Raw genomic sequence first — 24,247 nt, 5'->3', positions numbered from 1 at the left:
GAAAGCTGCATGCATGCATGCATAAGTTCAATGCGTTCATATATTCATGCAGAGAAACTGAGGAGGTCAATGAGTTAGCGGTATTGGTGACTTCGATTCTTGCAAGGGAAGAAAAATCGATGCGTGTTCTTTGTCAAGTTAATTGTATATATGCTGAGTTCCTAATTAAATAGTGAAAAGGGAAACACGATAATCATACCAACTTGCAAGCTTTTGAACTTTGAAAACTAAATCAACTTTGGACCAACTAAACCGACTGATTAAACCATTCTTGTGGTTGTGGTCGACTGGTTTATACATCACGAAAGCAATATTGTTGTCTAGCAGACCATATGTATATATAACTTAGCTCCTTTAAGTTTTTAGAAAAAGAATGAACACGTAACCTTCAAATTTCCATTAGGGTTTCATCATTTGTCTTTTTTCTTCTAGGGTTCTAGCTAGCTACCTTGAGAATATGTATGTCCTAGATTATACATAATCCACAATATAGAAAGGGGTCGATATATATCAAAGTAAGAGATCTCCATTTTGCACTCATATTTGTTTGTAAGTTAATTTGTAACCCTACTTATGCATGATATAATTCACTACCTTTTATTTCCATTTGTTTACTTCGACCATTCTCATCACAGCGTGCGACATGTGATAGTATTGATGGCTGTTTTACAAGGATTTGGATCCTCTCCGAATCCCCTCCCTAGGGATCCCGGAGATCAAGACACAAGGACCGTTCATCAAAGATCGTGCGGTCATAATTAAATACTTTTTACGCAAAACGAGATTACTTTACTTTTAAAAATATAAAAAGTATTTAATTGTGACCGCACGATCTTTGATGAACGGTCCTTGTGCCTTGATCCCCGGGATCCCGAGGGAGGGGATCCGGAGAGGATCCAAATCCGTTTTACAAAAGCTACCATGGTAAAATTAAAAAGCACTTCTTTTGGTAATATAATAATGGTAAAGCAAATTGTGATCAAGTAAGCATAACTTAGTAGTCAGAAAGGCATAATTAACCAAGTAGTCAATTCTTTATCCTAAAGAAAAAGGAAAGTCTGAAATTTGGGTATGCTCACTAATTATAGGGTATGCTCACCACCCTTTCCAATACTTGCCATGTGTAATCCACACTAACTATAGTTAAGCTTTTTTTTTTTTTTTATATATATCATTTCTTTTTAAATATTTTATTAAAACTTAAAACTTACCTTTTTGAATACAAACAGTGGGTTCGGCTCTAAGTGATGAGCCGACATAACCGGAGCTGCTAAAGCTTAAAGCTTTATCTCCTTCGCGATCTCTCCCTATTACGAAAACCGACATAATTCTAGCCCTACCCCCCAATTGCTAACCGTGTAATTCTAATAAAGACGTCGAATAGGAAAAAAAATACAAACAACTCATCCATGCGCACGCATCTTCTGGTTTTCCATCTGCTATTTTTGTCCAACTACAAAAAGGTATGCAACTCCCATGTTTATTTGCTTTTTAGGATTCTTATAGGATGCCAATATATATATGCTTTTTTTAGGATTATTATAGGGTGTTAAACTATATGCTTTTTATGATTATTATAGGGTGTCAATAAATATGCTTTTTAGGATTATTATAGGGTGTCAATTTAATTTAATATTAAGTAATTTGATACTTATTCAGATGGAACACCAAGATGAAGAGTTTCATACTCCATCTTCTAGTGATGCCAAAGAATCAGTTGATTGTATACACTTAGATTCAGATTCTGAAACCTTTGAAGTATTGGATCAAAATGAAGAAAAATGAGAATTTACAAGCGAAGTTGGTGATATTTTGCTGGGGATGACTTTTGATAATGAGGATGATGCATATAATTACTACAATGCATATGGTAGAAGGGTTGGATTTAGTGTGAGAAAGAACAGAGAGAATAAGGACAGGTCAAGAAAAATCAATTTTGTTGTTCTTGTGAAGGTTTTTATAAAAAAAAAAAAAAAAAAAAAAATGAGAACTCCAAAGAAGAAAAGAGAAGAAACAAGATGTGGTTGCAAGGCAATGCTTGAAATCAAACTTAATTTAGAAAGGAAGTTTGTTGTGACAAATTTTGTTGCTGAACATAGTCATGTTCTTGTTCCGTCATCAAGTTCTCATTTATTGAGGTCACAAATAGAGTCTTCTCAAGCAAAATTGATAGATCAAATGCATTCTTTAGGACTATAGTCATCTCAAATCTTCTCATACTTTACCACAGAAGCAAGAGGGTCTCAAAAACTAAACTTTATTCAGTCTGATTGTAACAATTTGATAATGAGAAAGCACATCGGGGTTCTTAAAAAGGGCGATTCAGAATGTTTGCTTGAATATTTTAAGAAAAAGCAAATTGAAGACAAGTCATTTTTCTATTCTCTTCGAACAAACGAGGAGAATGAAATATGTGGTTGTTTTTTTTGTGATGGAAATTCGAGGCGCGATTATACTATATTTGGTGATGTTGTGTGTTTTGATACAACATTCAAAACGAATAGATATAATATGGTGTGTGCCCCAGTAGTTGGTATCAATAATCATGGTCAAACCATACTTTTTGGATGTGGTTTGCTAGATGGAGATACAACAGATGCATGTGAGTGGCTGTTCAAGGCCTTTTTACAAGCCATGGATGGAAAAGCACCAAGAACCATATTTACAGATCAAGCCCAATCAATTGCTGCTGCGATTAGTGAAGTATTTCCTAATTGCCACCATCGACTTTGTTTGTGGCACATATATCAGAATGCTGTGAGGAACTTGAATCATGTTTTCAGCGAGTTAAATCATTTACACAAGATTTCAAAAGATGCATATATGATCCGGAGACTGTTGAAGAATTTGAATCAAGTTAGAATAAGTTGCTTGATGATTATGAATTGAGAGGAAATGATTGGCTAGAAGGGATATATCTATTACGTGAGAAATGGGCACAAGTTTATGGTCGAGACCACTTTTGTGCAAGTATTACTCTTGACCAATTCCTATTGTATTATTTTGTACATATTATTCACAAGTTTCTTTTTCCACTATACTATGATCAATTTCCATTTTTTTTCTTAGGTATGACAACAACACAAAGAATTGAAAGCATGACCAAGTTTTTGAAAAAGTATTTTGCTCGAAACCTCCTTCTACAAGAGTTCGTCGTCCAATATGATAAAGCAGTACCGGATCGAAAAGAAAAGGAAAGACAAGCAGAAAATGCAACTAAACAGAATTGGCGTAGTTTGTATTCTGATTGGAATGTGGAGATTGAAGCAACAAAGCAGTATACAAGTAAGATTTTTTATTGTTTCCAAGAGGAGGTTAAGAAGGTTTTAAATTTGAGGCCACTGCAATTAGAAAGTGATGATGGGAAAACACGTACATACACAGTAATGAACTCAGGAAAACGAGGAATTAATAGAACACTTATGTATGACCTTGCAAATCAAATAGTATTGTGCAGTTGCAAAAAGTTTGAGTTTGAGGGGATTCTTTGTGCACATGCTCTAAAGTTATACTATGATTTAGACTTGTCAAGTATACCATCCAATTATTATTTGAAAAGATGGAGCAAGGATGCTAAATGTGGTATTGGATTTGATTCTTATGGTGAACCGGCTGTGAGTAATTTAGACTCATCTTCCTTGGTTCAGTATAGCGAGCTATCTAATATAGCACAAAGAATCATAGCAAAAGGTGCAAAAAATAGCCAAAAATGTAGTTTTTTGAAATCTGAGTTGTTAAAGTTGGAGAAAAAATTGGATAAGCATGCCAATTTTGGAGAACAAGATGATGGAACAAATGATGTAAATTATGTTAAGCATGTGACTGAAGCTGAGAAAAATCTTAAGATCCAAGATCCAAAAGTTGAGAAGTCCAAAGGTCGGGGCAAAGGTAGAATGAAGAGTGCTTTGGAATCTAATCAACCTAAAAAGAAAGGTCCATACAAGAGAAAAGGTTAGCACGTATTTGGCTTGTTTTTATTTACTATTTGATTCACAATTTGCATTTGTCAATGTAATTATTATTTTATTTGTTTAATAGCTTTTAAAGAATCCAATTCAAATGCATATGAGATGAACGGACCATCAACAAGATATGCACAAACTCAGGTTTAAAGTTTAGCAATTTTTTGTCATGAATGTTTTATTTATTTATTTATATTTTTGTTCATTAGCATTGTTTTAATCTATTTCTGATGGATCAATTGGAATTGGTATCTAGGGACATATTGGAATGCCAAGTCAAAACCAATTCAATATGGCACCCGTAAGTCAAGTCACACATTTTCCCTATGGATTTCCAATTGTTCCTTGTGTTCAAGGGATTCAAAATCCACCGGTTCAAGGGATTCAAAATCACCAATTTGGATTTCAAGCTATAAGTCCCATGATGTCCAATTACTCATTTATGTATCCTCAGGTTTGTACCTTCATTGAATGTACTATATATATAGTGTACAATATTTTTGTTCTCTAGTTTCATAAGTAATTTTTTTCTTTTTATTTATTTGCAGGAAAACATTCAACCAATACCTCTGGTAACCACTCCTCAACTAAATTTTTCAAATCCATCAGCATCAAACATTCAACCAATACCTTTGGGAACCACTCTTGAACTGAATTTTTCAAATCCATCAACATCTTAGATCATGTTGTAATAGAATTTAGAGAAATTTTTTTTGGAACGACATCCTCTGAAGTGGAGAATATTCATCCTTCTAGCTTTGTACAATTTGATTTTGATGAGTTTCATCTCAAATAATTATATTTTGTTGGATATTGACGAAGTGAATTGATATAATTCGGATATCCATATAAAGTTAGAATCATATGTAGATGAAAGATCAAGCTTGCATATTTTAATTACCATAAAAAATTGATTACACATATTTTGATTACCATAATCTCTAACTAGTTACATATCCTATTTATGATAAAAACTCTTTACATGATCATACAATAGTAAAGATCCAAGTCATGGATGTTTACAGAAAACGACTATGAAGGTGTAATCGACATTGGGGTTTTAAGTTTATGTTTATGTTTTTTAAATTGAAATGTTGAGTTTCCAAAAAAAAAAAAAATAGGAATTAGTTAAGTCTGTTTGTAAGGAGTGAGGGAGAGATCGCGAAGGAGATAAAGCTTTAAGCTTCGGTAGCTCCGGTTCTGTCAGTTCATCACTTGACGAATGTTTGGCGGGTCGGCTGAAAGGCCTAAGCCGAACCCACTGTTTGTATTCAAAAAGGTAAGTTTTAAGTTTTAATAAAATATTTAAAAAGAAATGATATATATGGAAGTAAACAAAAATAATTAAAGCAAAAAAAAAAAAAAAATGTTTAACTAGAGTTAGTGTGGATTACACATGGCAAGCATTGGAATAGGTGGTGAGCATACCCTATAGTTAGTGTGGGTGAGCAAAAATGCACCCGTTATGTAGTGGCAAATTTATCCTCATTTCATCCCAATAATAGTCTGCAGAGCCAAAAAACATTTCTAATTTATTCTGTCAAGCAGTTTGTCGAACAATTAACCGACTCTTACTATTGTATGCTTAACATACATTTTCGCTCTTTAATACTATTTTAATGGTGTCTTTAGGTAATTGTTGTTGTAGTCAATCATACAAAGAGCAACGAGAGCTGGCAAAATCCCATAACTAAGATGAACGAGCTTTTGCTAGCAGTGAACCATGCCACACTATCGCATTAGAAGAAGACTGCCCCACAGAAGATAAAGCATGCGGGTTACAATATAAACAAAAAAGGAAGGATAATACTAGAGAAATTAAATTTTAAACCAAATTTACAAATTAAATGATGTGTCACTAATAAAAAATAAGCACGTCAGTCGACACTTAATCAATAATCCAATCATCTACAACTACATCATTTAATTTGTAAATCTAATTTAAAATTTTTAATCTCCTTAACATTACCCAAAATTAAATTAAAGAAGTGAGGTAATGTGCACTGACCGTAATGTATATCATCATTGATTCTTCAACCTTCATCATCCACGTTCACGCTGTAATATTGTACAATGATAGTTAGGGATAATTTGGTAAATTTAATTTTGTAGAAATTAAAACATAATGTGGGTTGATAAAAAAAAAATAATGTGGGTATTAACAAGGGACAAGGATCCTCCTCGGATATTCTTTATGAAAATTCGGATATTAATTAATTGTATCTGTTTATCATACATCATGCGCTCATTTTTCGATATGTACTATTTATAATTTTAAATTAAAAATTAAAAATGATTTCTACGCGCACTATGTACGATAAACGAACACGATTGATTGATCATCCGGATTCCCATAAGATAATTTGAAAGGGATCCTATTCCATTAACAAGTAGCTTAGGTTGAACTTTTATGCTTAAAAAAGTGAACTTGTGTGATTTTTTTTTTGTTTTCAAAGTAATGGAAGAAAACATAACGTGTGTGTTTGTGTGTGAGAAGGTTTATGTACACCTCCTAACATTTTTTTGTCTTAGTTTCATCAAAGAACTGCTAGTGCGGGATTCTCCACAAAAACTGATAGTGTCAAACTGCTCTCAAATTCTATATTATCCTCAACATCCCATTCACTTACGAGGAAACTTCCTCGTCAATAAGTGCGGAGTGCCTGGTGGCAAATGGGAACCTTCCTCTTCATATATAATATTATGTCTTGTCCTACTTGTCCCTCTGAGAAACTGCAAATAATTGTCCTTGCCTTTGCATATGCTTGCCCTGCATTCATTCATTGCAATAACCAAGAAGCAGAGAGTTTCTCTAGATGGATGCTTTCCGAGATTCTTCTTCCTCCTGTCACCGGTGTTCCTATCATGCATTCTTGAGTTTCAGAGTCTAGGATGTTGTGCGGAAGCGTCAAATATGAAATCAATAAGCTAATACGGTAAAATATGACAAGATAAATAATTCAAATGACATAAGGATTTCTATTGATTCGGCGTAAGCTTACGTCCAGTTCGTGAGGAAATTTCACTAATAACAAGATGGAAATTACAAATAAAGTTTAATTCTCAAATCTCAAACCCACGTACACCCAATAGCTCTCACACAAACAAAGAACAAATGGAGAAGAAGAAACACATATCAAAATTCCTCTCCCAAAAACTATACAACATAGCACTAATATCTTTGATTGAGTGATTACTAACAAATGTGGAGAAGCAGCGGCACTTCTTCAAATGGGAGAGCCGAATGTTCTCCCTGTAAAAGAAAATAAAAGAAAAAAAAAAAAACAAATGGAGAAGAAGAAACACATATCAAAATCCCTCTCCCAAAAACTATACAACATAGCACCACTATCTTTGATTGAGTGATTACTAACAAATGTGGAGAAGCAGCGGCACTTCTTCAAATGGGAGAGCCGAATGTTCTCCCTGTAAAAGAAGAACCAGGATCCTCTCCGGATCCATTTCCTAGGATCTTAGGGATTTAGCAATCGTGTTCATTCATCGTATATCGTATGGTCAGAAATCATTTAAAATTTAAAATTCAAATATGAATAATACCTAACGAAAACTGATCGAATAATATAAAATAAACGAACATGATTACGAGATCCCTAGAAAATGGATCCAGAGAGAATCCTGGGGTTAAAAAAAAAAAAAAAAAAAACAAAACTCTCTGCTGCTTATGCTTCTGGTGTTGCCAACCAACCTTTTTCCCAATTCTTTACTCTGCCAAAAGCACAAGCCCATGTGCAAAGAGGAGCCGACCAGCACACCCGTGCCCTCTGCTTTCCTTCTCAAACAACACATCATGATTGCTGTCCTCGGGGATTAGGATCCTCTCTTGATCTAAGAATGAGGATTCTCATGATCAAGGAGTGTGAACCATTGGATAAAAATCCAACGGTTATAATTATTATAACTTTAAAAGAACCTTCTGTTTAGCTGTTGGATTTTCATCTAACGGCCCATACTCCTTGGTCATGAGAATCCTCATTCTTAGATCAGGAGAGAATCCTATCCCTCTTTTTCTTTTCTTCTTTCGGCCGCACATTGCTCTCTCTACCAAAAGATCACACTCATTCTTTTTAGGAACTTTTAACAAAACACTTTCGATATTGTTCACTTTTAACGAAAAATCATATTTTTAATTTTACTTGGTACTATTTAATATACCTTTAAAAAAAAACTTTCCATTAAAAATAAATTTTTTTTGAACTTTCCGTTAATTTTCTTTATTTTTACCCAAAGAATGGTGCTCACCGAGAAAACCAATTCTCTGCCTTTGAAGTTTTGAACAAGGCCAAAAGAAAAAAAGAATCTAGCAATCCCTTTTTCTACAAACATCACCATGCCTTTACTGTTCTTTGCAATATTTTACTAGCCGAAAGTTTGCCAAATTATTTGGCCACTAATTCAACATCCCATTCACTTACGAGGAAACTTCCTCGTCAAAAAGTGTGGAGTGCCTGGTGGCTAATGAGAACCTTCCTCTTCATATATATGTCCCTCTCAGAATCTGTATATAATTGTCCATGGCCTTGCATATGCTTGCCCTGCATCCATTCATTGCAAGAACCAAGAAGCAGAGAGTTTCTCTAGATGGATGCTTTCCGAGATTCTTCTTCCTCCTCTTACCGGGGTTCCTATCATGCCTTCTTGAGTTTCAGAGGCCCGGACACGCGCAAGGGCTTTACTGATCACCTCTATGGAGCCTTGGAGCGAGAAGGAATCCACACGTTTAGAGACGATGATGAAATCAAGAGAGGGGAGAATATTGAGTCGGAGTTAGACAAGGCTATACAGGAGTCACAAGTATCGATAATTGTCTTCTCCAAGGACTACGCTTCCTCAAGGTGGTGTTTGAACGAACTTCTGAAGATCGTGGAACGTAGAAATACTGATCGTAGACATGTGGTTCTGCCAGTTTTCTATGATGTGGATCCATCCGATGTCAGGAACCAGAGAGGTTCTTTTGCTGAAGCATTTGCCAGACATGAGGAGCGATTCAGTACGGAGATGGACAAGGTGGAGCAGTGGAGAAGAGCTCTTGGAGATGTTGCATCTTTGGCAGGCATGGTTTTAGGAGATCGGTAATTTCTATTCTCATTACATTCTCACCCTAATTGAAAGTGTCTTTTAAATTAGAAAACTAGATTTTAATATCTAAATAAGATGAAGTTTAGAAAAATATTTTATACAAGATTAAAACTCTATTTAATGTCAACATATATATATTCAGCGTCTCTTGTTTTACTTATAATTTTATGAAAATATTATAAATTTTAATTATCATTATGGTAACATCTTATATAAGAAAATATTTTTGTAGAGATTTTTCAGTACATTTATGTTTTTGCATATTTTCTTATCTGCCACTAATTCATTACAATATAATTAGGTACAAACATTTTGGTGCACTAGGTTAGTATAATATGTTTAGATATGGATATTTCGGTAAACTAGTTTAGTATAATATATTTAGGTACTGACATTTCGGTACACTAGTTTAGTATCATATAGTTAGGTACAGAATTTTCGATTTACTTATGCTTTTATATATTTTCTTATGTGTCGCTAATTCACTACAATATATTTAGGTATGTGCATTTCTGTACATTAATTTAGTAAAATATATTATGATAGGAACGTTTAGGTACACTAATTAGATAAAGTTAAATAAAATTCATTAAGTTAAATAAAATTAATGAATTAAAATGGGTATAATAATAAATTTAAAATTTAATGTAATAACATTAAATAAGTTATCTATTAAATTTAAAAACAAAAATATAATATGAATTTGAATTAAGTACACATTAAGGCATTAAAATTAATATTCAATCCAACACCAGGTTTTTATTAAATTTTAATCTTCTTGAAGGATTAAAGTTCAAAGACCCCTATAGAAAACTAGATTTTAATCCTTGGCAAAGATGATTTTTAAACTAAAACCATGAATAAGATCAAAATCTAATTTTTGTCCATTGATACATTAATAACCTTATTTATTAATTATATATTAATTTTTTAAATTATTTCTCTTTTTCTTCCTAATTTTTAATGTATTAATTTTATTTCACTATAATTTTCATTTTCATTTCATTTATCGTAATATATTTTGTTGTAAACATTTAGATACACTAATTTTCGTTATACAATATATTTTGATGTCCTTTGTCTTTTTCATTTAGGTACATTAAATTCATTATAATATATTTAAGTACACATTTTGGTATATAAATTTCAACACAAACATTTAGGTATATTAATTCTATATAAAACATTTCGGTACTAATATTTTGGTGTATATATTTTGGTACACACATTTATGTACATTAATTTAATATAATACATTTAGGTGCTTATAATTCGGTACATACATTTCGGTATTAACATTTAAATACATTAGTTAAATATAATATATTTCAGTACTAACATTTAGATACATTAATTGAGTCTTTCAAGTTTGAAGAATGTTAAATAAAATTAATAAATTAAAAAAAAAACTCTTTTTTGGTCAAAAAATAAATTAAAATTTTGTATAATAATACATTTAAATATTTAATAGGAGACATTAAATAAAATGCACATTAACTATTTTGAATTAAGGACACATCAAGGGATTATAATAAATATGTAATTTAACATCAGGTTTATTTTAAATTTCAATCTTTTTGAATGATTAAAGCTAAAAAACCCTTTTAAATTAAGTAAAAGGTTTTTTTTAGCCAAAATGATCATGAAATTTGCATAACTCATCACTTTTAAATTAAGTAAAACAATTTTTTTTAGCCAAAATAATCATGAGATTTGCATAACTCATCACTTTAGTCCCTGAGATTTAAAATCAATAGAAGGAGTCCTTGAGATTGTCCACCATCAATCATTTTGGTCCTTGGGTGAAAAATTAAGTTAAATAAGGATCAAAATGATAAAATTATCCTCAATTTAATAAACAATAGGCCAAAATTATTTGACTAAATTGAGGGTATTTTTATCATTTTATCCTTATTTTATGGAGATTTTTCATTGAATGACCCAAATGTGGACAACATCGATTTCAAATCTCAAATACTAAAGATTTCAAATCTCAAAGACTAAAGTAAGGAGTTGTGTATTTTGGATAAAATATATCAAGTAAACTTGTAGATGGCAGTGAAGCTTGAAGTTGTTCGATTTTGGTTTATATGCTCCTATACATACTGCGATTTTGGTTTATATTTTCCTATCAATTTTGGTTTATTTGTTCTCATGCTTATTTATGCGTCTTATATTTCGATTCAAATGAATTACAGGTATGAGGGGCAGTTCATCCAAGATATTGTTGAAGAGATTAGAAATAAACTGGATCACGCAGCTTTAGACGTTGCTCCCTTTTCAATTGGAATGGATTATCGTGTGCAACGCCTAAACATGTGGTTACAAGATCGATCAAATGATGTTGGTCTAGCTGTCATCTGTGGGATGGGTGGAATTGGCAAGAGCACTATCGCGAAAGCCGCTTATAACCGCAACTTTGATAGATTTCAAGGTGGCAGCTTTCTTGCAGATATACGAGAATCTTCAGAACAACCCAGTGGTTTTGTTGGCTTGCAAAGAAAACTTCTTTCAGATATCCAAAAGGGGAAAGCAAAGAAAGTATACAATATGGATGAAGGAACAATCAGGATCAAACAAGCCGTGGGCTATAAAAAAGTTCTTATTGTTCTTGATGATGTGAGCAACCGAGATCAACTCAATGCAATTCTTGGAATGCGAGAGTGGCTTCATCCAGGAAGTAAAATTATCATAACAACTCGACATGAACATTTGTTAAATGCTCACGATGTTTTTGAAAAGTTCATGGTTCCACAACTGAATGAGTACGAATCACTTGAGCTTTTCAGTTGGCATGCCTTCAGACAATCCCATCCAGAAGAAGGTTACATGGAGCTTTCAAGACATGTGGTACAGCACTGTGGAGGGCTTCCATTAGCTCTTCAAGTTCTGGGATCTTCTCTATCCGGAAAAAGTGTAGAAGTATGGCAAAGTGCATTGCAGAAGTTAGACGTGATCCCTAATGACAAAATTCAAAAAGTTCTGAGGATAAGTTTTGATTCTTTACAAGATGATCATGACAAAAATTTATTCCTTCACATAGCCAGTTTCTTCACAGGAAAGAAGATGGATTATACGAGTACAGTGTTGGACGGCTTAGAGTTTTGCACAAGGATTGGGATTGAAAATCTAGTTGACAGATGCCTAGTGAAAATTCAATGGCCGAACAGGTTGGCCATGCATCAATTGGTGAGAAACATGGCAATGGAAATTATTCGTGAAGAATCACCTGATGACCCCGGAAAACGTAGTAGAGTGTTGCAGAAAGATGCCTCTAATATTTTAAGAAAATTAAGTGTAAGAACTATGTTTTTCTTGTGTATGTATTTTTAGTTATGATTTGCTGTCCAGTACTAGTTATATACTTACTCATTGATCTGATTTGTTAGCAGGGTACGGAAAAAATTAAGGGCCTCATGCTCAACCTTGCTAGCAAAGGATCGTTTGTTGGATGTCATAAAAAACGATGCAACGATGAAGATTATGATGGAAATTGTTCAAGACGACGTCGGCTTAGTTTCTTCGCTTGGAAGCCAATTAGCTTTTCATCCACAAACTCAGCTTCTGCATCAAATGAGACAGATTTCGAAGCTGAGGCGTTTAGAAGGATGCACAATCTTGAACTTCTCATGCTCAACAACGTCAACGTCAGGGGAAGCTACGAAGAATTTCCAAAAAGTTTAATATGTTTATCTTGGAGAGGATTCCACTTAAAATCAGTACCAGAAAATTTTTATTTGGAAAACCTGGTTGTTCTTGACATGCGAAATAGTAGCCTACAACATGTTTGGAATGGGATCAGGGTACGTAACTCTCTCTCTCTCTCTCACTCTTTCTCTCACACATGTCCATTATATCTTCTTAAAAATTGATTAATACTTATTATTGAAACAGTTTCTTCCGAGGCTGAAAATTCTTAATCTCAGTCATTCGCATGGCCTTAGGACAACCCCCGACTTCTCAGGACTCCCTAACCTTGAGAGATTGATTCTTGAACATTGCATAAATTTGGTTGAGGTTGATGAGTCCGTCAGATTCCTAGAGAAACTTGTTGTTTTGAATCTAGAAGGCTGCAAAAATCTCATGAAGCTTCCAAAATTGAGATCTATTCAGGATCTTATTCTTTCTGGTTGCTCAAAGCTTGTGCTTGGTGCCAATACGACTGCCACAACTGATCACTTACAATCTACAGCTTGTGAAATGAAGAAACTCAATCTGTCATCACCGAAATCATGGTATTCAATCTGGTCGTGGGTGTCGCTGAGAAAAAATATTGAATCAAGCAGTTTCTCATTGGCAAGTTTACCGCATTCCTTAACAAGTTTACGTCTGGATTGCTGCAATCTATCAGAGATTCCGAGTGCCCTTACTATGCTGCCTTCATTAGAGTACTTGTATCTGAATTGCAATCCATTTACAAGCCTACCAGAGAGCATGAACAATCTTGTTAAGCTTCTCACTCTTGCAGTAGAAGGTTGCACAAACCTCACAATGCTTCCACAGCTCCCACATGGTTTGAAACAATTGAATGCTATAGGTTGCACATCATTGAAAAGAATAACAAATTTACCGAACTTGCACATATCACCGGCCACGCCCCCACCTCCCTTCTATGGCGACATAAGGGACTCACATTATTCAAGGTTTGAGAACGTATTATTGAACTCAGAGTTATGGTATTGTGGGAAACTAGTTGATGTTTTTAGCTTGTTCCGTACACTAACATTGAGCAGCGTTGACATAAAAGTCCTCAAAGATGTCGATCTATTCGATTTGAAACCCAACGGTGGCATTGAGGTCCAAAGGAACAACTATTGTGCAAGTAGGCGCTCCAAGGTTCTCTCTCTCTCTCTCTCTCTCTCTCTCTCTCTCTCTCTCTCTCTCTCTCTCTCTCTCTCTCTCTCTCTCTATGTACAAGTGCTTAAAATATGATTTCTATGGCGTAAACAATTAGATTGTAATCACAACATCACCATGAAACTGCAGGGAACTTATGAATGCGCCATATATAGCATTTTTCTCCATGAGAGCAAGATTCCAGATCGGTTCAATTACAGGAGCATGGGTAACACTGTTTTCTCTATTATTGTTCCTTCACAGCCTAATATCAAGATCGTAGGTGTAAATGCATGTGTATTGTATGCCCCGCAATCGGATCGAAGCCGTGAGCATTTCCCTTCGATTCAACTTAGGAATGAGACAAAGGGCATTATGTGGGGATTTTTGCGGGCGCATAAGGTTGAATGGAAAATGATGAACGAAGATATGTTATGGCTAACCCATTGGATTATGGGGAACAATGAATTGGAATGCGGGGACGAAGTGTGTTTTAAAATCAAAGAGCAAGACGATTTACTCGCAAAGGAGATTGGAGTCCAGTTTGTGTACGAGCAGCAAAATAAGGATAAGGAGGATGTCCCATCAAGTAGTGAAGATACAACGATCCAACGCGAAAGATTGCCTCGTAACATGCGAGGGAAAGGCACAGTCGGTTGGATACGGCCCCGCATGCGAGGGAAAGATTGCCTCCGCAAGAATAAATCTATGCCAACTGTCGTCTGCAATGTTTGTTGGTATCTCAAAAACCATGAAGTGATCGATCTTGAGAATGACTCCCGCATGACCCCATAGTAACGAGTGCTCTAAACTATTACCCAGTTTAATTCAAACTGATGTTGGTGATGCACAAATCACTAGATACAAATGTGTATTGGTTGTTAAGCTTCGTTTCTATCTATTTTCAATTTTTCCCTAAAAAATTGTTTTCAATAATTTAATATACAAAATTTCATGCCAAACAAGTTCTTGCTTGTATAAAGTATGAATTTAAAACCCGTTTTTAAGAAAAATAAAGTTTTAGAGCTCAACTAGAAAATAAGCCCACGCGTTGCGGCAGGAACCAACTGTTTCAGGCATAACTGCATGAATAAGACACATTTCAGGCGTAACTGCATACATAAAAAAGACACAAAGTGCAGGAAGTAAAGCTCATATTTTAGCAGTGTTATTTTAACAACAATTCTTCAAGTGGTGCATTGCCCCGGTGGGTAGGGCATTTCTCTTAGTCCTACTGCATACCGGGTTCAAAGTTCCAACCATCCCCAGTACCAGTTTAAGCACACCAAAGACCAAATTTAGCATCTTCTGTCGGCATCCACCCAAACCCAGCAGATACTCATACAAAATTCAAACAGAACTTGCCAAATTCATCCTCCTAAAATACAAAACGAAAATACTTTATGATCACTGACCTCTTTGAATCGAATGATATTCGGATTCTTCAATGATCTGTGGTTCATGATTTCCCTTTGAACATGTTCATCCATCTGCATCACCAAAAAATTAATAAATATTTAAAAAAAAATACAAAATTTAAAGGATAAGAATTGCGAAGATTCTTAGGTCTTAGTTCGGAATGAAATAGCTCGTCTCACCTCCATATATTACCAAATCTTAGTCAATATGATTTTGCCAGAGCCACCGAATGTTGAATATATATCTGTTGAATATATATCTGTTGAATATTCTACTACCACCAACATTATAAAGGTTTCTAATTGAATCATACACGCGGCTATGAGCAGTAAACAAAAGATTTCAAAATGATTTCTTGACTTTTTAATCAGGACATGCACGAATATAAAAATGGCAGAGGGGATTAAAACCATACCAAACAGTAGAAAATCAAGTATAAAAATGGTACTTACTTGTGAATGAGGACATGCAGACACATGATGGATGAAGGACAGCAAATCCCGCATACACGAACCTAACTTGCCACTGTTTGCCACCCCCACCCCTCCCTATCTCTCCCTGCAATCCCGACGATTTCTCTCACTGTCACCCTCCCACTCCCGAATCGAAGATCCGCACAAAATCTCTCTCCCTCTACAAGCGGCATGGCCGCTGTCCCTCTCTGTCTGCCTCACCATCAATCCCAATCCCAAAATTAAGATGACAAAAATGCCCTGCAACCCTTTAATTCTAGCCGCGTGATCCTAACACTAGATGAATATTTCCGTCATTTGAACACCCAAGGTATCTCATCAAATGTGGATATACCCGTCATAGTATGAACTAGAAAACATGCATGCGCGTTGTTGCGGGACTTGAATGCATCAGCCTTAACAGCATGAATAAGACACATTTAACCTGAATAAATTAAACATAATGATGAATGAATAGAGGGATAGATGAGTGAAAGGAGTCGGTAAGATAAGCAGTTTGGATTTTATATACATTCAACATGGCTGATATGAAAAGAAATTGTACAATTAACAGGATGAAGTTGAACATTCTTGATTACAAAAGATACGGTTGCAAAAAATCCTCTGTTTCCATAAGAAACAGAAGCAACATGCAGTTCACATATATTGCCTCTGAAGTTAAGACGACAAAATATGTTTTGCAGGCCAGCTGCCTGTTTTAGCAGTTAACAAAAAACATTAAAAGTATTCCGTTTTTGTTTCAACAGCTAAGCTTTCAAGCACTAAAGTTCAAAGAAAAAAAAATGCAGGACGCCTATTTCTGTAAGAAACAGAAGCAAGATGCAGTCCACACATATTTTGCCCTTGTGGTTAAGGTGGCAAAATATATGGCGTATAGGCCTGGCACCTGTTTCAGCAGTAAATAAAAAACAAAAACTGTTCCATTGTTGTTTTAGCAAGTTTTCAAGCACATAGTAACTCCAAGAAAACAGAATGTTGGAAGATATAAAAACAATGCTAATTTCAAGCATAAACTATCTCTGAAAAATTAATACCTCAAGTTTGTTTTCCCAATCTACGCCATAAATATTACTTGAAATTGAACCAGCCTTGACAAATACACCCAAAATTAAAATTAGTAATAAGAAACTAAAATAAAAGCAAAAAAAAATTGAAAATTGATAGGACTTGCGAATGCCTATCTTTTCTTCCTTCCAGAAAACTACTCAAGAAACAATGAGATAAAGGGTTCTAAAAATAAGAAATATAAGCATTTTTCCAACTTACTGCGTCTCCTACCGAAAATGTGAAATATTAATGTTGCATAATAGAAGAGAAAACAACAGTAGATTTCTTTTATGCACTGCATTTTTCCAACTTACCCCAATATAACAGCTTTCCACAGCATTATATTGTTATCCTGGGGTGCCCCGCTAATCCCTGCAGGCGGGTCCTGTTGCAGCCTCTTGAAGTCTCTCATCAGCCTCTTCCTTACAAGAGTCGACGTTGCTAATTTGCTACCACCCATATATCATGAACCCAATTTAATAAACCATATTTTAAGATTAACTATGCATTGAGAGAAAACCAATTTCATTTTTTTTTCCATTGCCTGCCAAAACATCAAAACCCACACTTCTACACCAAATTGCCCACAAAAGATATTGGGGCAACTCATTTGTGCAACTAACACATAATTACCAATACAAATACTTTAAACTACGACGTGGATAGCTTCAGCTGAGCTAGGTATAGACAAATTCAAAGTTCAAGACTTGAAATCAGGCTCAAAAACTGGAAATTTCACTTCAATTAAGCAGCTTTTCAGATGTTTACAACTTAAATATGCATGATAACAAAAAGAATCATCCTTTCTTCACTAATTGGACACTAACCAAAAAATCCTAATTCATATTATTCAGATCACACATCCATACATACCTGAGAACGCTTAATCCCATAAATTAGCAAAAACTCTACTACCCTAAATTCCTAATCCCACTTGACTTCATTGCCCCACACCTTTGTGCCATGTCTCCCATTAACTAAAAACAGTCCCAAATCACACCAGCCAGCCATACAAAGCCACTGGCCACATCAAATATTAGGCACGATTCAGGTACCCAGATTGAAAGAACAGAGTTCAGATAACGAAATGCAATATAGTAAAATTCAAGAACATGATTCAGAGGATTTGAACTATATTGTGTTGAAAACTCACCGAAGAGCAACGGTTCCAGGGCGGTAACGGTCAGGGTTCTTGACTCCTCCAGTTGTGGCCCTTGTGGGTGCAGATTTTATTGCAGCCTATACAAAATTAAAACAATTAGCAACTTAGATCCAATAATGTGATTGTTTCTCGGGAATATTCGCTTGCAATTATTAATTCTAATTTTCTAGCCATTAGAAACCCAAACGAAACGCACCTTGGTAGCAAGTACCTTCCCTTTCCGCAATTCTTTTCCTGGAAAAAAATATCACATGCATATTTATACACATAAAAGGTTGCAATGAAAAATATGAACAAATGATTTGCTGAAGAAACAAAAAAAAATTAAATACCTCACTTAAAAGGAAAGTTAGCTCCAGCTACAGAATGAAAATCTATATCTTCAACATGAAAATCAATGGAAAAATTAAATACCTCACAATATATGCAATAGTTCAATGCATTAGACACTTAAGACCTATTAAAGTTGTTATTCTTCGAGCCCCATTAAAAATAGAAAATACAGCAGCACAAAGCATAACGGAAGCTTGGAAATGGAAAAGGAACCTGCGATTAGGTTTCTTTGAGAAGCAAAAATGGTAGAACATAACCCAGAATCACAAAGACAGAGACAGACTGGAGTGAGTCGGAGGATACAGCAAGACTGGACCTTTCTACCAGGCAAAACAATAGACTGCCAATGAACTAAACAACCTAAACAAATCTATGATAACTTTAAAGAAGGAAAAAAAAATATCTATGACAATTTGAAGAAAGCAGATGGCAAATCAAACAGTAAACAATGAATTAAAAACAATAAACTCATCCATACAATGTTGATGTTTTCTTCATCAGAAAACGTCTCCTGATTCAGACTTAGTACCTTAAACCAAAATGAGGAATACCTACGTATGAAAAAATTGTACTCTCCTACGTTGAACTCCATAACCTTTTGGTAGACTATCTCATCAACAAATAAGAGGGTACCAGTTCAACCATTTATCCAACTCATCAACTAATTTCGGTTTTCTTAGAAGCAAAGGACAAAAAACAACCAAGAAACAAAGCAATTAACATAGCACAACCCCCTAATTTACAAAGACATACAGCTAACCCTAGAGGTGAACTAAACAACCTACAAAGATCGAAGGAACAAAATATCTATAACAATTTTAAAAAAGCAAATGATCAATCAAACAGTAAAGGATGAATCAAAATATCTTCAACTTGCACAGTTTGTTCTCTGCTTCCTGGAGCCTACTCAAAGCCTCAACTGCAGCCCTACTCCTTGCTGCCTGCATCTCAACCGTTGTCTCTCCTGTTGCCGTGGCCATCTCTCTCACCAAAATAATCTCATCAGTTCGAATTCCCTAATTCAATCTCTCTTTCCTGCCGTCAGCTTCCCGTGCTTCACACTGTTTGGTTTTACTTTCATTAAAAAATTAGAGACCTGAATTATGGTGAGAGAACTCATCGATTGAGAAAGGGAGCAAGCAAGCAGAGGGAGGTAACAGAAGGGTCAGTTTTGATTTGAGTGATTCGAAGCTGCTTTGTTTTCACCTAATCCCCAAATCGCAATCTCCTCTCTCTCTCTCTCTCTCTCTCTCTCTCTCTTTCCCTAAATCACGCTCTCCTCTCTTTCTCTCCCATCAAATCGACCACTCAATCCCCCCTTTTGTCCCGAAAATCCTCCCCATTTTTCTCCCTGAAATCCTATACCCATCCCCCAAACCCAAATCTACTTGTGACACTGACATCACCCCTAACCCCAAATACAGCAGCCTAACTAACCCAATAGTTTTTTACTCAAAATACAATAATTTGAGAAAGCAATTGACTGAATGGCCTAGATTGTAAACTAAAGTACCAGTAAGTAATTAAAAAATGACAATGAGCCCAAATTATATGCACCCACATGAGGGGGGAAAAAGAAAGAGGAAAACTTTAAGATACAGGGGCAATGGGGTTTGCAGATGATAAGCATTAATCCATGGAAAATGGAGATTGATAAGTAAATTAGCAAATGAGAATATCTGCAACTTTCGAAAATTGCAGTTGCTTGAAATCAATTGCTGGAATTAAGAAGATCTGAACATTAAATGTAACGAAATTGCAATTAACAGGAACACACCTGCATAGCCTTCGCTAGCACCTTGACATCTAGCTGCAAAATTTGAACAACAGTGTTTCCAGAAAAAAAGACTGAAATCAGACAGCATCCGAGCACACGGACAAAACCCCAAAAGTTACAAAATAAAAGCAATTGTGGAAATGCTAATAGATTCATTGTCCAACTCTCATATCTATTTCCCCACAAAACCAAAAACAAAAGGTTAGTTTGCTCCTCTCTGAAGCAAAGGGAAAGAAAGAAGGGAAGAGCAAAATAAAAGCAAAAGGGCAGTCTAAACCTAGACGCCAAGCATAATAAGTACAACTACTGCTAAAACCATTTGTCAGATCATATGAAACATGAATCATGCACATAAATGCAATAGAGTTTCCCTCATGGAATCCTCAAATAATCTGGTAGAGGTTGGATCACCCAGAGACGAAGAAACAATAGTCCTACCAAAACAGAAGTATGAAAAAAAAAGTTCTAAGAATTAGAAAAACATCATCCTCCATACCTGATGAGATATCTGTCTGCAAGGTGTAATCATTTGCATGTTCAATCAAAAAAATAATAAGATTATATTGCTTCCTGCATTTGTTACGAACTCAAATACAATAACAAAGAGAAAATCGATGTGTCCCTAAAAATATGCCTGTTGTGTTTTCCTTATTGAAATCTGAAGGACCAAAATAGCTTTAAGAAGGCCTAAGAAAATGGATTCATGTACTATGATCTTACCAAAATGTTTGTGCTCCCTGATTCATATTCAAATTCAAGCTTTTCTTCATCACTTTGCGCATATATAGACTGGAGGGTAAAACATGTAACGGGGATTCCATTGGGACGCTGGTGTTCATCCATCACAATCTGCAAAATTGACGAAATTGACCTGTACATATATGACTACCAAAATGGCAACAGAGGCAAGAATTATGTTCCCTAAGCAATCCAATAACCACCAGAATCTCCCAATCATTTAAACTCACAGTTGAATTCATTAGTTTGCTTAGTCATTCCAGTTATGAATATCTTTGTAGGACCGTTGGAATAACGTTTAAAAAAAATTAAAGAGACAGTAACAACATGAAATTGATCAAGACACAGAGCTAAAACAACAAAACACAGAATACCAGGTATTGCTGAATGTAGATATCCAAAACAAAGGCACCCATCAATTGATCTAATTACGTATCCATTCCCTATCCATGGCATACAAAGTATCTACTCCCTGTTTACATGTTATAAAACATTTAGTAGACCAGCAATCAAAATCAACAACCCTAACTATTGTATACACTAAGCTCTGCAACTGAAAATGTTAAATTAAAGTTTCCAACTTCAAACCGTAAATTAGATCCTACAAATTGAAATAGCAGAAACAGAATTAGAGAGGAGAAGGAAGAATCACTGACCTTTGAGTTGTTGGAAGCAAGGAAGAATCACTGACCTTTGAGTTGTTGGAAGCTCTGATGGGTGTCTCTTTTCATCCACCCCTGAAAATAGAACCCACAATTGTAATATAATATCCAACCATAGGTCAAGAATCAAATTAACCCAGCCCCGTGTACAGAAAAATTGAACAAATTTATACATTTATATGTACGTATATTCCAGTAAAAAAGATTGAAATGCACTGAATCCTAATTTGCAAAACTACGTCAAACTGAATAAGAGAAGCCGAGAGGGAGTGGGACGGAGAGAAAACCCTAAAAACAGAACCCTGTCGCAACCTAATACAAAATCCAGCAAAAAAATTCCATTTCAATTTTGACAAAACAAATCGAAAAAGAATAATGAAAACCTAAACGAATTACAGAGGAACTGATGGGTTTATGCATCAGCAAGGGGAAGAAAAAAGCGACATACATTCCCGACGCCACCTCAACCCCTCGCGTTGCCCCCATCACCTCGATCCGATCGAATCATGGAGGCTTCGCCAGATCGAAACGAAGCACAGCCTCTCTCCCCCCTTGAAATCTGAAATCCCCACCCCAAAAAACCACGCATGGGCCTTCCTGACGCAAAAGGTGGAATAAGACGACATTACCTAGAGAAGGGAGACGGCGGCGAGAGGAGGATAGGACAGAGGCAAGACCGTTTGCGTCGTTCTCGCGGGGTCTGCGAGACGGAAGAGGCAAGGAGGGTTTGAGAAGGAAATGGAAAAGGTCGACTTTACCATTGTTCTTCCTTTCCCACGATCTTCAACACCAGTACATCAAGATTAGCGGCAGAGAGAGGATGTGGCAGTCTTGTAAATAAACTGAAATGTCTTACAAAACACTGTTCATATGAATAGTGCGATTTCCCTTTTTACTTTAGACTAAAGTAATCTGAGAATTTCTCAGTTCCAACTCTCGAAATTACTGTTACAGTATTAATATATTATGTGGAATGAGGTGGGATTATGGTAAAAGATAGAACTTTAGCTGATGGTAAACAACATTTGGGAATTTGATGTAAGCCGGCTGAGAATCCCAAATGTTGTTTACAATAAGCTAAAGTCTAATATCTGATAAAAAATAATAATAATAAAAAGCACACTTCAAACTGATAAGGACCATAATTTTCAAATAACATTGCTTTTCAATGATTACCATAAAAAAAATAATAATAAAAGAACTGATCATTTGAATTATTCATGACAGAACCAATTTTGATTTGAAATATGGTGGCCAAGAACAAATCACACTGCTTTTTAGTGGTTACCATAAATTTTCAGAAGTTACAGAAGATTTTTTATCAATTGAAAAGACAATGGTCACATATATCTACAATTAACCACCAGTAAGCGTGAAATATTACATTACAATGCAATAGCAGCTATACATGATGCCATGCCATTCATACTATGACAAATCACAAAAGTGACAATTAAAGGGCACCTAACGACACCCCCTTCTCTCTCTGCAATTGCAGAAATCCCTCGGGTTTCAAGAAGCAAATGGAAAACGAAATGCTTTTCCATCCACTACATACCTCCCTTACCTGTTCCCTTTATCCTCGCAGAAAATCCTCCCATCTCTCTCTCTCTCTCACCCTTGTCCCATCTCTCTGTCTGCAAATCGCAGAAAAGAAACCCTAAACAAATCCCTGAAATCCCTCGCCTAAATCCTCCCACATTTCTCTCGGACACCCCCTATCTCTCTCTCTGCAAACCCTAAACCAAATCTCCTAAATCCTATCTCGAACACCCCACATACAGCCAAGAAGCCAAGATATTAAAGCAATCTCTACATAATACTTTGGAACAATGAAGCAAAACGGTACTTACTTGTTCCTGATTCAAAACCGTTGGTGCCACCGCACATTGTTATCAATTGTGGGTTGATCAAATCCTTCATGGCTTAGACTGCATGAAGAATTAGAAACTAAAAGATGAATATATGCTGTAAATCATCATATAAATGTAACTGCATTTAAAAAAACAAGGGAATGAAAAAATTGAATTCTATTTCATCGGTTTATAACTGCATGAAAAGTTACATTGAATGCAGACTCAATCAATTTCCCCAGTCATTGTTAACTGAAAATCAATACCAAACCCATAAATACCACCATTGAATTTGGCAAAACCCAAAAACAAAATACAAAAATTTACTCATATAATCACAGAAAAACATGAAATTTGAGCACCCATTTGGCCAAGTTAAAGGATAAGGGCACTCACATCATCGTAGTACTCTTTGGGAAGATCTTCTAATACTGGTTCTTCCTTTTTCTTGCTCTTCCTCATAGCTGCCCTAAAAAACCCAGAGAAGCACACATTCAGAAAAGAAAAGGTCCAAAACTGCCACAAAAACATTCACAAAAGAATTCCCCAAGTTTTCAAATGGAAACTAAACATTTACATAGCGTCTTCCTGCAATCCATAAGTAAGATCATTAGATGCGGTAAATAAAACATCATACTTCGTCCATGGCAATCTAGCAGAGAAACCAATTGCATTCAGATGGAGCCTAATTTGTGGAACTACATTTATATGCACTGAAATGCATTACCATGTTGTCATATTTAAAACTGAGGTTTATGCAGTATGCTATCTTTAGCATACACAAAATTTTTGCCCCAAATTTTTGAAGTTCTGCACTTCATAATTTATATACTTTCAGTTTCCCTTCTAATGAAGGTATGGACTGCTTTCCATTTGGAATTTTCGTAA

The 24,247-nt window shown here is 35.3% G+C and overlaps 4 protein-coding genes and 1 long non-coding RNA gene across 17 annotated transcripts in view; 2 read left to right on the top strand and 3 right to left on the bottom strand.

The window, feature by feature from the left end:
• Positions 1 to 3,098: 3,098 nt before the first annotated feature.
• Positions 3,099 to 4,642, top strand: LOC137707678 (protein FAR1-RELATED SEQUENCE 9-like). The gene is made up of 4 exons (XM_068446584.1): positions 3,099 to 3,951; positions 4,039 to 4,106; positions 4,219 to 4,416; positions 4,511 to 4,642. The coding sequence occupies exons 1-4, from the start codon at positions 3,099 to 3,101 to the stop codon at positions 4,640 to 4,642; spliced, it is 1,251 nt and encodes a 416-aa protein (XP_068302685.1).
• Positions 4,643 to 8,403: 3,761 nt separating this feature from the next.
• LOC137708563 (disease resistance protein RPV1-like) lies at positions 8,404 to 14,845 on the top strand. The gene is made up of 5 exons (XM_068447670.1): positions 8,404 to 9,052; positions 11,258 to 12,356; positions 12,452 to 12,862; positions 12,954 to 13,895; positions 14,046 to 14,845. The coding sequence occupies exons 1-5, from the start codon at positions 8,562 to 8,564 to the stop codon at positions 14,688 to 14,690; spliced, it is 3,588 nt and encodes a 1,195-aa protein (XP_068303771.1). The 5' UTR covers positions 8,404 to 8,561; the 3' UTR covers positions 14,691 to 14,845.
• A 13-nt stretch (positions 14,846 to 14,858) lies between these two features.
• The window catches only part of LOC137708562 (serine/threonine-protein kinase SRK2D-like), a 52,779-nt gene continuing 43,390 nt past the window's right edge, over positions 14,859 to 24,247 (bottom strand). For 3 of the 4 annotated variants that reach the window (XR_011064811.1, XR_011064809.1, XR_011064810.1), the window contains one exon: positions 15,033 to 15,385. Coding sequence is in view for 1 of the 4 variants with exons in the window: in XM_068447669.1 (XP_068303770.1) it covers positions 14,927 to 14,977; positions 15,311 to 15,385 (126 nt within the window). In the remaining 3 variants the exon portion in view is untranslated. Of the gene's footprint in view, positions 14,978 to 15,032; positions 15,386 to 24,247 lie in introns of those variants that run through there. The other variant, XM_068447669.1, reaches the window with a different exon arrangement.
• LOC137749378 (uncharacterized) lies at positions 16,343 to 22,343 on the bottom strand. 5 transcript variants are annotated; one of them, XR_011070204.1, is made up of 9 exons: positions 21,955 to 22,343; positions 21,501 to 21,581; positions 20,827 to 20,955; positions 20,107 to 20,139; positions 18,329 to 18,376; positions 18,193 to 18,230; positions 17,988 to 18,073; positions 17,149 to 17,283; positions 16,343 to 16,875 (listed from the first exon to the last, which is right to left on the bottom strand). It is a non-coding gene; the product is annotated as an uncharacterized lncRNA (long non-coding RNA). The 5 variants fall into 5 exon arrangements; XR_011070203.1 differs by having other exon boundaries at positions 17,149 to 18,073; XR_011070201.1 differs by having other exon boundaries at positions 16,343 to 17,283.
• LOC137708561 (uncharacterized) overlaps positions 23,100 to 24,247 on the bottom strand; it is a 48,878-nt gene continuing 47,730 nt past the window's right edge. For 5 of the 6 annotated variants that reach the window (XR_011064806.1, XR_011064807.1, XR_011064804.1 and 2 more), the window contains one exon: positions 23,589 to 23,823. The gene's annotated coding sequence lies outside the window, so the exon portion shown is untranslated. Of the gene's footprint in view, positions 23,438 to 23,588; positions 23,824 to 24,247 lie in introns of those variants that run through there. The other variant, XR_011064802.1, reaches the window with a different exon arrangement.

This window comes from Pyrus communis, chromosome 11 (assembly GCF_963583255.1).
Source record: "Pyrus communis chromosome 11, drPyrComm1.1, whole genome shotgun sequence".
NCBI classification, from domain to species: Eukaryota; Viridiplantae; Streptophyta; class Magnoliopsida; order Rosales; family Rosaceae; genus Pyrus; species Pyrus communis.
Note: the sequence above shows the minus strand (reverse complement) of the source record. Positions and strands in the feature narration are given on the sequence as shown.